General features: G+C 41.8%; 1 protein-coding gene across 1 annotated transcript in view; it reads left to right on the top strand.

Annotated features, from left to right (window-relative positions):
- Positions 1 to 16,490, top strand: part of znhit6 (zinc finger HIT-type containing 6) — a 30,254-nt gene that overhangs the window by 4,514 nt on the left and 9,250 nt on the right. Inside the window, exons 6-8 of the mRNA XM_088597659.1 lie at positions 8,524 to 8,592; positions 8,829 to 8,909; positions 12,497 to 12,577. Coding sequence (XP_088453785.1) covers positions 8,524 to 8,592; positions 8,829 to 8,909; positions 12,497 to 12,577 — 231 coding nt within the window. The remainder of the gene's footprint in view (positions 1 to 8,523; positions 8,593 to 8,828; positions 8,910 to 12,496; positions 12,578 to 16,490) is intronic.

Genomic DNA, 16,490 nt, shown 5'->3' with positions numbered 1-16,490 from the left:
AATCTTGCTCCTGCCACAAGGTGTCACTCTTGGTAAATAGACATCAGGCAGAAACAGTGCAAAAAAAGATTAAAAAGCAAATCATTTGTGTTGCCTCAGTGGGTTTGTGTCCATTAACATTTTGGTGTACGGTTGCATCACAGAAAGAAAAATAATTTGAAGAATCACCTAAAAGTGATTCTTGAAGTTCTCCTGCTGCACATAAAGCTCTTTAAATGAATCTCTATATATTTCCTGGAGTAACTTGCTACAACTAGTGTTTACATCCTAGAGAGTTTGTTTCTTGGTTTTTAGTATGCCCTGACGTTTGTGTTAGTGTTGTTATTTGATTACTGATGTTTTTTTTATCATTTTGAAATGTCTTGTGGAGAATATATTGGGACCTGGTGATACAGTATTAACTTGCTTCAGAGTCTTACCTGTGAGAGCTGCACTAGTTACCTGTACAGTAAAATGGTAAAATATATTAAGAGAGAGTCGCAGTTCTGAGACTGAGTCAAGACTTGACCTGATGCCTTTAGAAGATTCTTCACCTCCCAGGCTGATCCGATGGGAGTTGAGAGCTGTGTGAATCGTGGCAGCTCCTTCCAAAACAAACACACCCCTTCCTGCGTGGGCTTTTGGGCCAAGGCCCATCTGTCATGGCGTCAGTCACATTCTCTCTTTCAAAACTAAAAACAGTTTAATCATTCTGATCCCGTAATAAAAATGAGGGGACTGTACGTTGCCAACTCGTCCTGGGGCATCAAGACATGATGCCTGTTGATTATTAGAAATCCAACCTTTTAAATGTTCCTTTGCTTTTGTAGTAGACGCTGATGCATGCATTGGAGAGTGTTGAGTTTTGGCACGTTCACTATAGCTTAACTCTCGTTCTGTGTGTCATTAGAAGTCCGTTTTAGTAAATCAGATGACGCACGGCCGTTGGGTTGCAGATGAATAAAAGTGAAGTTAATGAGAGGTTTGAACCCAGGATCCTGCAGTCAGAGTGAAATCAGGGGAGAGTCCAGAGAGGAGGCAGGTGCTGCTTCTGCTCTGCATTACAGCAGTGTTTAAAAATGGGATATACCATATTGTTCATCAGTCAAAAGGGAGATAACTGGATCCTTGCTTCAGGGCGGAGCGGTGGCTCTGTGGCTAAGGATCTGCACCTGTGGCTGGAAGGTTGCCAGTTCGTATCCCATGGCCAGCAGAGGAATCCTACTCCGTTGGGCTCCTGAGCAAGGCCCTTCACCCCAGCTGCTCCAGGGGCGCTGTATAAATGGCTTCTCTCCTTGTCTATGAGAGCAAGTTGGGGTATGAGAAAAGACAAATTCCTAATGTAAGAAATTGTATATGGCCAATAAATTGACCTTATCTTGTACAAATATATATGCCTCTGGGAAGGGACCCATTACTCAAAGTCCCCGACTGTTCACTTAGAAGTGCTTGATAACTTAATTTCATGCTCGGGAGTTCAGCGGTGATTTGTGATGTGCCGAGAACAGGGAGACGGCGGTGTGAGGGACAGCGGTGAAGGGGAAATGTGAAAGAAAGAGGAGCAAAGTGGAGGTGAAAGGAGAGCAAGATGGTAATCTGACAGCAGTGGGAACAATTCCTCAGTCGCTGGCTGATGGGGGTGGTGTGAGCCCTGTCTGAAGATGGGTTGAGCCTCTCTTTGTGTTTTATAGGAGATGCTGAATCCCTGTGAATCGGAGGGGGAAGTGTGGTCAGGATTGGGGGTGAGGGGGTAAAATGCGAGACTGGAAAAGGCTTTGATCCTGATGTGAGCAGGCAGGCTCTTCCTGTTTCTCTGCTGCAGTGTAGGAAGTGAGGTTGCAGAACATGCTTGGTGGCCTGTTGATGACCTTGAAATGGCTGGAGGGATCATGTGTTTGTGGGCTGCTGAATGTGTATTTGGCAAAAGTCCCTGATGTGGACGGCAGCTGTGGAGGACTGAAGGATCTACATACTTCAAGGTCACAAAGAATTGTGGTCGATGGACTAAAGATGATCGAGGGTCTGGAAAATTGGGTCCAGGTGAATGGTCCGTCTCTTAAAAATTGCGGGTCGTAAGCCTTTATGTCAGATTTCCATCTCTCATCCTCACCTCTGTCCTTCTTATCTCTGCTCTCCCCCTGTCTTGCGCACACTTGCAGAGGCTCCGCAGCAGAAACGCTGTTTCACTGTCTTTTCATCCATCCATTTCTGCTTGTCCTTCCGTAGGGTCCAGCTGCCTGAGATACCCAGTCAGAACTCTGTCCTGAAAGGGGGCAAAAATGGGGCAAAAACAAGAGATCCCCACTGTGATCCTCAGACATTGACCCAACCTCCAAAAACAGCTATAGATATCAAGCTAAAATCATAACAAGGCTGAGCAACTTAAAAAAAAAAGTATGAATAAATTAATTAAATGTAAACGTATTGCCCAATCCGAGTTTCACTCGGAACACTGTCCTCTGTGCACTTTTGTTCCGGCACAAGTCAGAACCGTCTTAGGTTGTGTGACAGCCCCTGGTTTGGTTTAAATGTGTTGTCTCATGATCATATGGGTTAGCTTAAATCTGACAACAGTTTGTGCCGAAACAGTATACAATAAATTGCAGTAAAAAGCCTTCAGAGTGTACCAAGTACACTATATAAAAAGCAGATGTTTTATACTCAAGTGACTGCAGATGGTTAGCGACATATTCATGATACAAACCCTTGCTGCCAGATAAATAGAGAGAATTACTGGCGGCTGGATGTAGAGGCTTTCATGCTTGGCTGAGTGGCTGGGGCATGGGTGTGTGAATTAAAGCATTCTTTCCCTGCGCTTGGTTACTGATGTTGGGGAAAAGGGCACACAACAAAGAATTTGACTGGAAATAGCTTTGGTAATTACAATAATTAATTACCTTTTGAAATATACATGGGGTATAGATACACCACAGAATATATCCATATGGTATTGTTAGACATTTCCACAGGCATACAGTATGTATTTTTTCCCCCCATGCCTATAGTAACCCAATCTTTTCACAGCATAGAAATGTGGTTTTATTCTACCTCTGGCTTTCCCTTATTAAGCTTGTTGCTCCTATGTAAATGTGAGTTTGCAACTACATGAAAAAACTCGTCTGGGTCCGTTTGCTTGTGAACGGGATTTTTCTTTTTAAAGCCAGGCCACTTGTTTTTGTCAAGTGCGGTGTGGGAGGAGCAACAGCCGAGGAAGGCAGAGCATTTTATAGGTTTAAAAATCATCAGATAAATTGCTGGGCTTCTCCAGTAGTGCTCTCTTTTGTGTCTTATTTGACAAATATCTTCTTCTGGCCCACTAGAAGAATACCTCTTGAGCCCACATCTGAGGCTGGGCTCCAGAAGTACCACTCAGACTCTGACCCTGCCTGGCTGATAAGAAATTAATGTTGGGATTTTTTCCAAGTGGTGTTTACCATTGTGTTAATAGCAAAGAAATGGCCCAGATATTCTTATTGCATTTAAATTAATGGTTTGGACTAATTCTAAACATTGTTGCAGGGGCACTGAGGATTATTTGATTTGCAGTGGACAAAACTTTAGTCCATTCCCAGCTGCCGGGCGTCTGTGGTTGCTCCTTCTTCTGAGTAGAAGTGCTTTTGATTGGCCACCGACTTGTGCTGCCTGGGCTGCAGTTGGTCAGTGCTGCTCATATGCTTTATCGTTATGTCTTCTGGAAGTGAACTCCTTTGACACAGCCCAGTTCACAGAGCTCCTGTCTTGGGAGCAGCTTTGGTCTCCTCTCTTGTGATACTGGGAGGAGTATGACTCTCAAACTAAGCCTTAAACACAGTGTTAGTTTCGCAGTGAAGTCAGATACTAGCCGAATGCCAACTACTTAGCGAACATCTGCCTGTGATCTTCGGCTCCTCCCTCTCCAGCTCCTTTCTTTAAAGCTACACATATTGTGTTAAATGGCCTCATAAATTTTCATTCAGAAAAGCCTTTAATCCTGACCCAACCTATTCTGAAATTCAGCTTTGGCACGAATTTCCCCTTGATGAGTATCACATGCCACAAAGACAAAATACAGTTTATTGCATGGAATGGAATTCACTCTCCACTGCTTGCTGGGTGCTTGCCTACTTTTCCCTGACAAAAACAAAAATCGGACTTGTTTTATTGTGGTACTCCGGAGCTCTTATCACTACTCATGTATTTGCAGTACACGCGTGGAGATGGCCATGTCTGCGTATTCCCAGTCTCTTGTCCTGATGAAATGAGCTACAAACGCAGTCAGTCATGGAGCAGTCCTTTCTGCTTCATCCTTTTATTTTGATCAACCAAAAGCGAGTGAGTAACATGTCAAGGGGCTCGGGGACAATATTGGTACGCAGGCGCTGTTCTCTTTTGTCTTCCAGTCGCTGTCTGGAGGAAAAAGGTCTGCCTTTCCCTGTTCCTCAGTAGGCCTACAAGCGCCAAGGGTGTTGATTAGTTTATTTTCGTTGCCTCGGGTGCTTATCTCTCTGTTGACTTATTCTTTTCTCTGTGCACTGATCCAGCGCTGTTTGTTTTCCTCATGAGAAGATGTCTCCAAGCAAGAGAGCTGAAGCCTGCGCTTGTTGTTAAAATGCCTGACGAGACGGCAGAGCATTTCTGTTTGTGCTGCATATTCAGTCATAATCTTAGAATTCTTGCCTGGTATTTTCCAGGCTTTTAACTGGTAAATGTAAGTGAAAAACCTAAAGGTTCTCGGGATGCAGAGGTTCAGTTCAGAAAAAGTTGATTGTTGGACAGTTGTTTCTTCCACTCCCAGCTGTTGTATCGGGTACATGTCTCTTAGTTTTCTCCACTGGCCAGGCTTGTACTCTGATCAGTTGAAAACCAAAAGGCAGGAACCAGAGGCACAGGGAAGTTTTGGTTTCCCAGTGAATTGCAGCATCTGAGCTGTCCTTTTTGTTTATCAAGAAGTATTTTTTTTTGCAGGATTTGACAGTGAGCTCCTACTTTGCCTTAGATAGCCTGTAGGAGGTTTGAATTGTTGTGAAAACTCACAGCAAGCCAAGATTCATTGGTGCAAAGGGGGCAATGTCATTTTCAAGTTAGAAAAAATACAAAATTCTTAAGAAATTAATCTGGAACTTCTGCTGGGAGTCATTTCCAGAAACTATAAATTAGAGTACACAAACTGTCATACAGCTTTAGAATCATAACTGTGGAACACTGTTTTCATGAATGTTTTTTTTAAATGTAATTTATGATTTTGGGACTGACTACCGAATGAATCATCAAAACGGGCAAAAAGCAATTGGGCGTATGAATTGTGACTTATACCTTAGCAACAATGCTGTTTGGTTTGCTCCGTGGTAGTTAAGTGAACAGTAGCTGAAGGGCAACCAGGTGCCAGGTGTCAGCTGAAGCAGCAGCAGCAGGACCAGTACTCTGAGATCCAGGGGAGATGCAGATTGAAAACCTTGCAAATAGTGTTACAGCGAGAGTCTTTTCATCTTTATGGCATCATGCAACATTTTATTAAGTTATCTTTCAGTGTATGAGGTATTATTTATAAAAAGCACATAGTTGATATGCAAGCTTTGCTATGCGTTATCTAAGAAAAACAACATTTAATTTTTACAACCAGAAAATTCACGATTCCGGTTTGTTTCAGTCTGCAGAGTCCTGCAATTTTCAAGGCTGATTAGTCTCAGAAATGGAAGGTAATTAGATTGAAGAGATTAGGCTGATGTTTTAAAAGTACATCAAAAGCCAAAAGATCTCAAAACAGAGTAAGATAATGACAGTAATATAGATTTACAGTAGGAAAACAGACTGGGTTGCTCTGCTTCAGAACATGTGGTGAGTGAGCCCGAGCAGTAGAAATAACCATCACCTCTTCCAGACTGGAGTTCCTTCAGGGGAGGACAGCTGGACTGCTGGCTGACAGGTTTCCTCTCACCCCTGCTTGTTGTTGACTTCTCTCTCTGTTGGAAAAGCGGACTGCTAGCTGCTGATCTTTCGGCAGGAGCCTGGATCCTGTCTTTAATGTCATTGGCAGCTTGGGGAACCCAGATTTTAAGAAAATATTTTCCTCCTGTCTCGGCAGCAACAGAGGAAGAAAACTCCTTTCACACCTGGAGTTTCACCTCCGCCCTCATGGCTTTCCCCACACCTCGTCCCTGCCAAGCCTCAGCAAGCGCTCATAAATCCCCAGCCAGCCAGGAGGTTGAGGCAGTTCCTCTGCACCTGGAGGGATTTTCCTTAGACCCCTAACCTGTCCACATCCAAGTGGAAACTAATAACTGCCTTCTCTCAGTGCACAGCCAGGCCCACACCTCTTCCAGGATTCTTTCCAGCGGTTTGGATGTTACTGCCCCTTCCCCTGTACATTTTTTAAAAAGATGAAAAAATAAAATGATGGGCGCAGAGTTCAGCTCTTTCCTGTCTGGCTGCGGTTGGGAGAGAATAAGCTGCCACATGCTGCTGGTACTGTGATGAGCAGAGACCGACGTGGGCTGTTGTCTTTCAGTGTTTTCTGTTTGCTGTTTGGGATGTTGGACCCCCGTCACTCCCATCACTCTGAAGGAAGCGGTTGTGATGTAGTGCCATGTGTCCATTGTAGACGTCAATTGCCAGCCAGAAGGCTGCATGTCCTTAAATGTTTTTGTGCGAAATGCTTTGAAATCCTGTCACTGGGTGTCCTGGAGCTCCTGTGGAGGGTTGCAGAGTAAAAGAAAGCAGTACTGTAGTGTCAGCCACTGGTGGAAACAGAGGAAGCCTCTCTATGTCTCCGTGTCAGTTCTGGGAATGACGTAAGCTTTCTGTACCTGCGTGTGTTTATATAGTGCAAACTCTGCATGAAATTTGTTTCTTGTGCTGCAAATGTCTTCCAGCAAGTCGAACAGCACCAGAATAGAAGCTGAAAAGATTACATTGTTTGGATCAAAAAGGAAGGAAAATTTGTCTGTTGCCAAGTAAAATACTGTCAGTCCCCATTAAGATTTCGGTTCTGTTTCATAGTTTGATTGCAATTTTTTCCAGCAGATTTTGTTCTCCAATTACTGGGTCACGCTCATCAGTTGGATGAGAGTGATGTGTTGTGCTAGGTTTGCTTTTGTAGCATCAGAGAGACAATCATGTCAGTTTTGTTCTGTGCTGGCAATGTCCTAATTTGATTTTGGATACATTTAAGAACCTCAAGCAACCCAAATTATTGTCCAGCGTGTTTCTACCTGCTAGTGTGTAGCTATTCCTAGTGGTCAAACCTGAGCCAGCTGGACACTCGCAGTATGTTATCCACACCCTGACAAATTAGATTAACTCGTTCTTCATGCACAAAGATGTCATGTCTGTTTTCAGTGATCTGCCAGTCATAGGAATACAATTAGATTGGGCTTGGTGAGCTGTCTTCAGAAAAACAGTTTGGAAATGTGTTCAGGGGTTTTTAAAAAGTGCTCCATCTGTAACATTTACCTTTTAACTCTGCAGAGTGACAGACAACTCCTTTCAGTTTGGGTTTTACTGACCGATTATGAAGCTAAATCTGTTCTTGGCTGAGGACCTCTTCAGAAATTGCATTGTAGTTTGAGAGAAACTTGCCAAGATGCATCAAGAAAATACAGGTATTAAAGAGTGCAGTTACTAGGTTTGTATGCTAGGATATGTTCTGCACAGAGACAGGCTTGAAAACAAGTGCGCCTGGACACTAAGTTCCGGAATCGGGGCGTGCTTCATCACTTGTGCCATGACTTGTGAAACTGGAGGAAATACTGTTTGAGAGCAGAGTTTGACAGTAGTAGTCCTGGTACCACTGTGCCTCATGCTTTTCCTTCCAGCATCAATCAAGCTCTTAAATTGAACTGTATTTAGTTTTAAACCCGTGTCAGCTTGTAAATTGTAGAATGAGGTCAGAAATGAGCATGTCAGCCATGCCAGATGCTGGGCTTCAGCTGCCCTTTGTCTTGGGTTTGTATCAGTGACTTTGCTAAATGTATCCATTTGTCCCATGCCCAAGGAGGAGCAGCAGATTGAAGGCCAAATATTGCTCAGTATAGTTTTTCAAAAATATCCAGAAAAGTGATTTTTTTGTCCTGAGCTAAAAAAATTGGTTAGGAATTTGGTTGTTGTAATAAGATTGATTGATGAAGAGCTCAGAAGAGAGAGATAGCTAATCTAGAACCAGGAATGTTATAACAGACTTGGAGAGGGACTGGAACAGGTGGATTCAGCAAAGGCTTTCTGATCATCTTGTCATGTATGGTTGTGAAAACTCTTTATGGAGTAACATTAATAGATGGGTGGGGTATCTAACCTGTCTAGCAGGCTGCTGTGTTTTAGAGGAATCACTAATGGAGTAGAAGCATAACACCTTAAATAGCTTCCTCAATGTGGAAAATGTTACGTTCATAGACACAGACACTGTGGCATCTGAAGACCCTGCAGGAAAACACTGGTATAGATGAATGGCCTTCCAGTGAGACTTGCTGGTCATTACCTGCAGTTGCATTATATCAGAACAGATTCTGCCATTGGCAGCAGAAGGTGGTTAGAAAGACTTTAACCTGCTTCCTCTCCTCTTTCATCCTTTAGGGAACAGCGGTTCTTCTGGCATCTGAAGCTCGTGTTTCCCCAGAGCCACACGGAATATGTAGAGAGAAGGTGAGGCATGTGCAGAGCTGTTGGAGACAGTTCTGTCTTCAAAAGTAGAATAAAGAACATCAAAAGAAATTAACTGTGGTTTAGATTTCTTTTTACCTTGGATGCAGAGGTAATTATATTCTTCATGTGGTGATTAATTCTTGATTGGAAAAGTTCTCCTGCAGCTGCCCCTTCGTCTTTCATCAAGGATGTGTACACCTGTACATTCACAGTTTTTTCATGTTTCTTTCTTTTAGGGTGCCAGAAGACAGAACGCTGGAGCAAATCTTAGCCCCATTCATCCATGCTACGGAGTCAGAGCCAGTGAGGCGACAGAAGTAAGCCTTTTCTGCTCAATTTTGTATACAGACCTAAAATTTGGAATTTGAATTCCAAATTTGGAAAAATGTTTGAGTGCCATCTTCCACAGTCGCTTTCTCTGAAACATGTTTACCAATAACCATGGTCCCCAAAAGGAAACTGTACAAGGAGGCTCAGGGAGGGGGGTCTGCTGCTGATATTGCCCAGCTGGGAGATCCTGGCCAGTGCCAATAGGGGCCATGGTCCAGTGAGCTGCCAAGGACCTCGCAGTCTTGGCCCTTGTAGCAGGCAGCAGGGCCTTAAGGGAAGAGTCAGCCTGTGGCTCCATTTGGATTCTAATCTGTGATCACTAGGCTGCACAGCTCCTCCTTTTACAACGGGCCTCTCCGGCACTGCACTCCGAGAGACAGTCTAAAACATGGTGGCTTGGGGCTGTCCAGGTCCTGCATTGGAGATGCCTGCTGTAGACAGACAACTTACCTACTGTCCTCCTGCCCTTGCTGAGGGCTGGAAATGAAACTGCAAATTATATTTTCAAAGGATCTTACGTTCTTGGAGTTAAATTGTGTTAAGGACCTGTGTGTCTTTCTGTGCAAGTAGAGACGAAAATAATGGTGATGGAACCTGCAGTCTACGGTCTTAAACAGTTCTCCAGACAGATGGTTTGAATGGGATGTTTGCATTGCTTCATTAAATGGGTTAATGTCTTAAATGCTTAAATGAGGCTGGACAGGTTTAAGAGCCTTTGAGCGGAGAGGTAGAATAAGTATCATTGATTAAATTCCAGTTTATTGAGACAGAAAATCGTAGGAAAACAAGGGAAACGTGAGATGACTGTAATCAAGATAAAGGTAGATCTTGTCAGCTGCTCTACATGTTCACAGTGCATGACCGGGTGTAATCAGCCTTCCACAGTGTCATCTCTTTTCCCCATTTTTATTCTTCATATTTACAGTTTTGGCTTCAAACTTGCATAAAGTCTGGTGTGCAAAGACAAGGGCAGGCTTCCTCTCAAGACTGTCTCTAAGCAAATTCATCCTTTGCAAGCCCGTGGCAGAGCGGGGCCACTCCGAGTCTGTAACATTTCAAGTGCTGTTTTATGCATTTGCTTTGACCTATTTAATAGGATGTCTCAGTCCTGCGATTAATCCCAGACAAATAGAAGGCTGTGGGAATTATAGTTCACAGCTGAATACGGCTGATTGATCACGTGATTTGACAACTGAATACAACCTTTGAACTGTCTTTCAGGTAAAAATGAGCTTCTAACTCCATAATGAGTGCAGGTGGGGCCATGGTAACTATGGAACACAACCATTATGTGCTCTAGCAAAAATGACCTTGCCTGTCAACTTTGACTTCTCCACAGCATCAAACACATAACCATATTATAACTCTTTTGTGGGTGCAGTTAGTGTCATGGTAACTTTGGAATACAAACAGAAACCCTAATATCCGCTGGCCAAAAAAATACCTTTTCCGTGACCTTTGACCCTTCCTAAATGTCAAATGCAGAATCTTCAACACCCCTGACATATTGTACATAGGATAATGGCTTTTGTGAAATGCATATAGGAAGCATTTTGTGCTTTATTAAGAAATATCCGTGTTTGGCATCTTTGTGTTCTGCTATAGATCAAATATACAAGTGTGCTTATTAAGTGTATACTGTATACGGTCACTATTACTCTGGAAGCAAAGGAATGTTGTGTCAAAAAATATTTGCTTGTGACCTTTGACATCTCTTGAAGACAACATGCAGAACTGTTTTATAGCTCCCGAGAGAGTGCAAACAGGGTCATGGTTATACTGGAGGGTAGAAGAACATACATGCTCCATTGAACAATGCCCTTGCCCATAAATCATGATATGTTGGCTTCGCCATTGATGTTTGCAGCTTTAGTTGTCATATTATTTTTCTTAACTAAATGAAAACCACAAATGTGTGTCTGGCTGTTTTCATTGAAATTCCTTTCTAGTAGATTTGATCAGATTGTGTGTATTTTCAGTGCTATACAAGGACTGTATTTCTTATTGAATAATTCAGTAGAAACTGGATTATAGAGCTAATATTATTAAAGGGAAAAAAACTTTTTTAATTTTCCTATTACTGTAAGTAGTTGTAGCTGTGGTACATTTCAGTGCTTTTGTTCAAGAGCTGAAAGCTAAACTTAACAATGTGATAATAGTTTTTGGAGGAAGTCCTGGCTTCTAGTAGCAGGGCAGGCTTTTTTGTCAAATTTGATTAACATTACCAGAATCATTACATCAACGCGATGACAATAAGTCATTGTTGCAAAACTATGATGAAGATTCCAACACATCCAGCTTAAGAATTATTGACACCCTTAATAAAGATGAATAAAAAAAGCCATATCAAATAAACAGCACATATATTGAGCTGTATTTTGTACACAAAACAGTGGGAAAACTACAGGCTTTTAATTAAAACTATTATTTTAAAACAAATGTTTTTAAACTAGTAATATTATTTTGATATATGATAAATATCTACCTTAAATATATGTAACCTGAAAATCAATATATTCTATTTTTGATTATGTCAGATTTGCATGACCCCTGAGCGTGAACTGTCACATGGTTCACTAACTACCCAAATCTTGAAAGGAAATATTACAATGCCAAAACAAAATGATTGTGGACAATTAACTCCATTAATTATCCGAGCTGTATTTCCCATGATTGATATGCCAGTCTGCAGAGCTGGTAGCTGATGTTATGGTTAACTATGGGGTTAACAAATGATGCTGTAATATTGGGTTGAGTGATTGCAAGTTCGGTATCCTGTAATACAGCTCCAAACCAGCAGCTGAACGCTGTTATTAACCGGCACTCCAGGCCTGTTTTCTCTCACGATTGTTGTTTAATCCTCTGACTCACTGTTCTTGCTAAGCGCAAGACGATTTGCTTAGTCTGGGTTCAGTATTAGGTGTCAGTGTTCGGAAGTCATTTTTTTAAATGTGTGCCTGCATGGTTCATCACAGGACTGCTTTAAGAATGAGTCATTGCATTCTGAAAATGAAATTTAACATGACCATCACCTCAGTCAAGACATCCAGCGCTTTTGTTTCAGGGAGGATGCCGAAAGCACAAGCAAACTCTGAAGCACACTTTCAGCTGTAGGGCAGCCGTGTGAGACTGGATCTCCTTTGTGACCTTTTCTTCTGCTCTAATGTAAAAACCACAATGAAATGTGTACCCTCTTTCTTCTGAAAAGTAGCAAAGTAGAACAGGGAATAAGCACCTGGTTAAGATAATTACCAACATATATTTGCCATTTCATTACATATTGTTGTAAAAAATAAAAAACACAGCCCTCTTTCACCCAGAGCTGAAAAATCCCAGTTAGGCTTCACTGCCTCCTGGTGCTCCAGCTCCCACCGTGTTCTCGGAGACGTGGGATTTGATGCGCTGCCCTAACTTGTCCCCTTGCATTTGATCCCTTGTCCCCATGAGCCAATCAGATATTGCTTGAAATCCTGTTGTAATTGGTCATTAGAATTTTCTGCCAGGTCCTAAGCATTTGCAGGGACCTGACCACACTGATCAGGTTACATCGTCACGGTTCTGCAATGTCTTCCAGGCTAAAGGTGTATCAGCATGCTCCTCTGGATCACGTAAGGATCTTCATGAAAGCAGAGAACAGGCAGTCAAACTCTGTCAGGTGAGTTGGAGTTACTTTCTTTGTGCGTCTGTCTGGTTCTTTCCTGTGATGCAGAAAAAACACGTCAGACTACATGTGGAAGTGCATGGGAACGGGTGCGCTTCTTTACCCTAACGACCAAGCAAGTTAGATGACCCGAATGGCTGCCTCTGGTTTGTACGTGTTCTTATGCTGTTTGCCTGCCTGTGTGCACCTCGGGACTTTTAGCACCTGTCGTACCTTAAGCTTGTAAGGATAAACCGTACTGCCGTTGATCCATAGCCACACTTCTCACACGATACCCAGAGCACTCCTGTGAAGCTGGAAGAGGAGGAAACGGACTTCTCTGTGTTTAACTTCTGCTAGCTGAGTCTTCACAGTGGTAATTGAGCCTTGTAGCATAATAGCAAAAATGCACAATAGTTTATCTCCAGAAGGCTTATTGTTCTCAACTGCTTATGCTGCAGAGGCATGCCAGTGCACCTGAAACAGCATCTTGACCCAGCGTGATCTGCCAGAACCATATATCTGTTAGAGGCTATGAAGCTCTCTGTGGTTTCTAAAGATGCTTTTCAGAGTAGTACTGTAATTCTTTAGGCTTCATTGAAACCATAACCTTGAAACTGACTATTCTTAGAGAAGTTGGAACTATATTTGACAAGTCATTAAAGCTAACTTTCTTAATTGGGACAATGCTAATGTGTATGTTTTTCCACTTGGAAACAAAAACAAGAAGGAATGTTTTTTGAGAGTGGATCCAAATTTAATGATAGTATTGTTTCTACCAAATCATTCTTAAAACGTTTCAGAAAAACACCAGATATTTCTTCCTAAAAGCTGTTCTATGGCTGAATTACTGTAATTGCTCTAAATTTGAAGATTTTGTGTATTGATCTTTCTGTAGTTCTGATCAATTCTATAGCAGCTACCAGAATTGAAGGAAGAAAAGAACCGAGCTAGCCCTCACAGAGGATCCTCACTGTGAGCAGGTGTGTCTGTTGCCCGGGCAGGACTGTTTGCATTGTAAATAGCTCGACTAATCTTGATCTGGACACTTGCTCTGAATTAGTTATGGTTTGAATACAGATCTTTCCCTCCCATATGCAGGAATAATTTAGAACTCCAGTTCACGGTTTCTTGCAGAGGAGTCACTCGCAGAGTTATTCTTCATTTTTCACCACTCTTCTGTGTTAGACACTTCAAAGGCAGTAATTAAATCAAACTGGCTAGTGATCCTTCAGAATCTACGCTGTCATTAACAGTCTCATCCTGACACAGTGCTACCTGTGAGCATCCTGATTTTCTTTTTCCTGGATTTTGAAATTGTTGCATGCAAATTTAACTTAAATGAGGGGAAAAAAATACAATACTCATTCTTCCGAAAGTGACAAAGTCAGACAGAAGACATTGTACAAGAGCCATCCTAAAAAAATCAAAATAAGTTCTATAGTGTTTATCAGTGGATGACAAATTGTATTTTTTCCTTGCCTTTGCATACTTAATGCTAATTAAACATTTTGGGGAGTGTGAGTGCTTTTCATGGCTGTGCTAGTGTCTGTAATCCTTTCTTATAGGAGCAGCCTCTACGGAGGACTTGCTCAGAGCTGTGTTCCCTCCGTTCAAGTGCAGGGGAAGAGGACATGCCCTACTTACCACCTTTCTCCTCAGATTCGCTCACAGCCTTCCTCACAGAAACTGTAGGAGAGTAATGCTGCAGGAACTACAGAGCTTATTCACAAATCTTTAATCCTTGTTGCTCGTGTGCGCACTCATAATGATAAAACTCAACTCCACTGTTTCAGTCCTATCGCAGTTTGCTCCTGCCACAATAGCTCAGCTCTCTGAACTGTTTTTACCACTTTTTGTTCTTTGGATCATTTCCCATGTACTAAAAGTTAAGTCAAAATTTCACCGTTTTTGCCCCCGTTAAATATGATGCATCTTTCACTTGGCTCTGGTTTAGTCCCAGACTGGATCAAAATTCTTTGCTTAAAAATCTAATTTAGATACCTCTCAGTTTGCAAATTATTGTCCTATTTCTCATTTTCACTTTGTTTCAAAGATCTTGGAGAAAGTAGTTGCCATTTAATTATAGTCTCATTTGTTCTCAGATGACTTCATTCAATCTGTTTGATAATTATTTTGATTTGTTTTTCTTTCTGTTTGTTTGTTTTACCCTGTATAGTGCCCCAAATGCTTTTGGTTTTGCCCAACCCTGAAATGAATCCTTATCCTTTAGTTTTGTTTTCCTAATCATGTACACACTGAATTCAGAAATATGTAGACTTCAAACATTTAACTGTTGCAAATACAAGCCAAGTAACGAATAGGAACAGCATGTCAAACTTTCATTGTATTTCTTTTTCAGAAAGATTACATGCTAGCTTCTGCTGTCCTGCTGTTTAATTTCATACAGTGATAAGAACACAAATGTAACTCAAGAGATAGTCAAAGAATGTTTATCCCTCTGTCTAACATTTGCATCTTAAGATCAAGCTTAGAATGTGGATTGGGTGGCATTTGATATGTAGAATCACTGTCACACAACTAAACCTGAATTGTTTTCGTCAGTCTGTGCAGAACGTTACAGCTGTAGGTTTACTTGTATAGAGTAACACTTTCCACCTTTGTTTCTCCCAGTGAACTTCTTGATTGCACTGGCCATATTTTCTGGGCCATTGTTGTGCTGTTTAATGAAGCACCACCCAAAAACTATGGATGCATTTTCTTCTTGCATAAGCAGACAAAATGTTTCTGTAGACCTTTAGATTCCATTCTGCTTCTGCCGTTGTTAGTATTAACAACACTGTTAAGATGTGTCAATGGAATTATCCCAAAGTAAAGAGTAAGATAGTGTACATTTTATATTCATATAACCTCGTGATCACAGATTTCTTGCTATAAAGCTAAAATGACAGTTCTGACTTTGATGACCCATACCTGATCATGTTTTCCATTAAAATTAAGTGTGGTTTCCCTCAGGTATTGAGCCAATTTTAATCTATTTTTTCATGTCTCCTTCATAAGTGTAGATGATTTTAAGGTAACCTTTTCTGTCTATGGTGGTCTAGGGATCATTCTAGCTCTCTTGAGTTGAGTTGTGTTAGCCTCCCTGAAACATTAGGTGAAGGTTTTAATGAGAATGAAGTCATGACAATTGTGTTTGTTACAATTGTGTAAGTGGATATTAATCTCATCAACACCTCCTGCTTTTAATGGAACTATCTGGGAATTACGTCAAAATTTGCCAGTGCTAGTGATTTTTATGTATTTACATGAGGGGAGACCTCAGCAGTTAGCTAAAAGGACAATAACAAGAAAAGCCAGACAGAGTCTTAATGGCGTAATAAATATGGGCAGGATCATAAAACAGTAAGGAGTGCAACATTGCTAATCAAAGGTGACCAAATCTGCAATCTGCCCCCCAGCCCTGTTCGGATATTGAAGAATAAGTGAAATACACACATTTTACTGCCCCCCTTGTCCTCATTAGAGGAGCACTTTGGGAGCCAAGAAAGGTTTGCTTGTTTTAACAAGATGTTCATTATGAATGTTCTGAGTAGAGCTGAAGGCAGTCTCTGGCCAAAGAAGTATGACCTCATATCAAAGACATAGTTACATAACTTAGCTGCCCCCCTACTCTGAGGGTTAACGAGGGTTCAGTGTGCAGCCCCAAGCTGTGCCGGGCAGCAGTCTGTGGACGTGTCCTGAGGCCATTCAGGGAAGTCAGCAGCACTCTGTGCATCAGGCTGCCTTCCTGAACCCCATGAACAGAAGAAGAGGCTACAAATGAGAGGAAGCCACTCAGTCCCCTGGCAGTTAATTGGATTAAGGATTTCTTATGGCTGTTTCTTGGAAGAAAGCCAGGATATTGTCTTCAATGACATCTCTGGGTAACTTGTTTCAGACTCCCACAAATCTTAAGGTAAAGAAG

The sequence above is a fragment of the Lepisosteus platostomus genome, chromosome 11, assembly GCF_059453375.1.
Source record: "Lepisosteus platostomus isolate fLepPlt1 chromosome 11, fLepPlt1.hap1, whole genome shotgun sequence".
In the NCBI taxonomy this organism is placed as follows: domain Eukaryota; kingdom Metazoa; phylum Chordata; class Actinopteri; order Semionotiformes; family Lepisosteidae; genus Lepisosteus; species Lepisosteus platostomus.
This window is presented reverse-complemented; position numbering and strand designations above follow the sequence as displayed.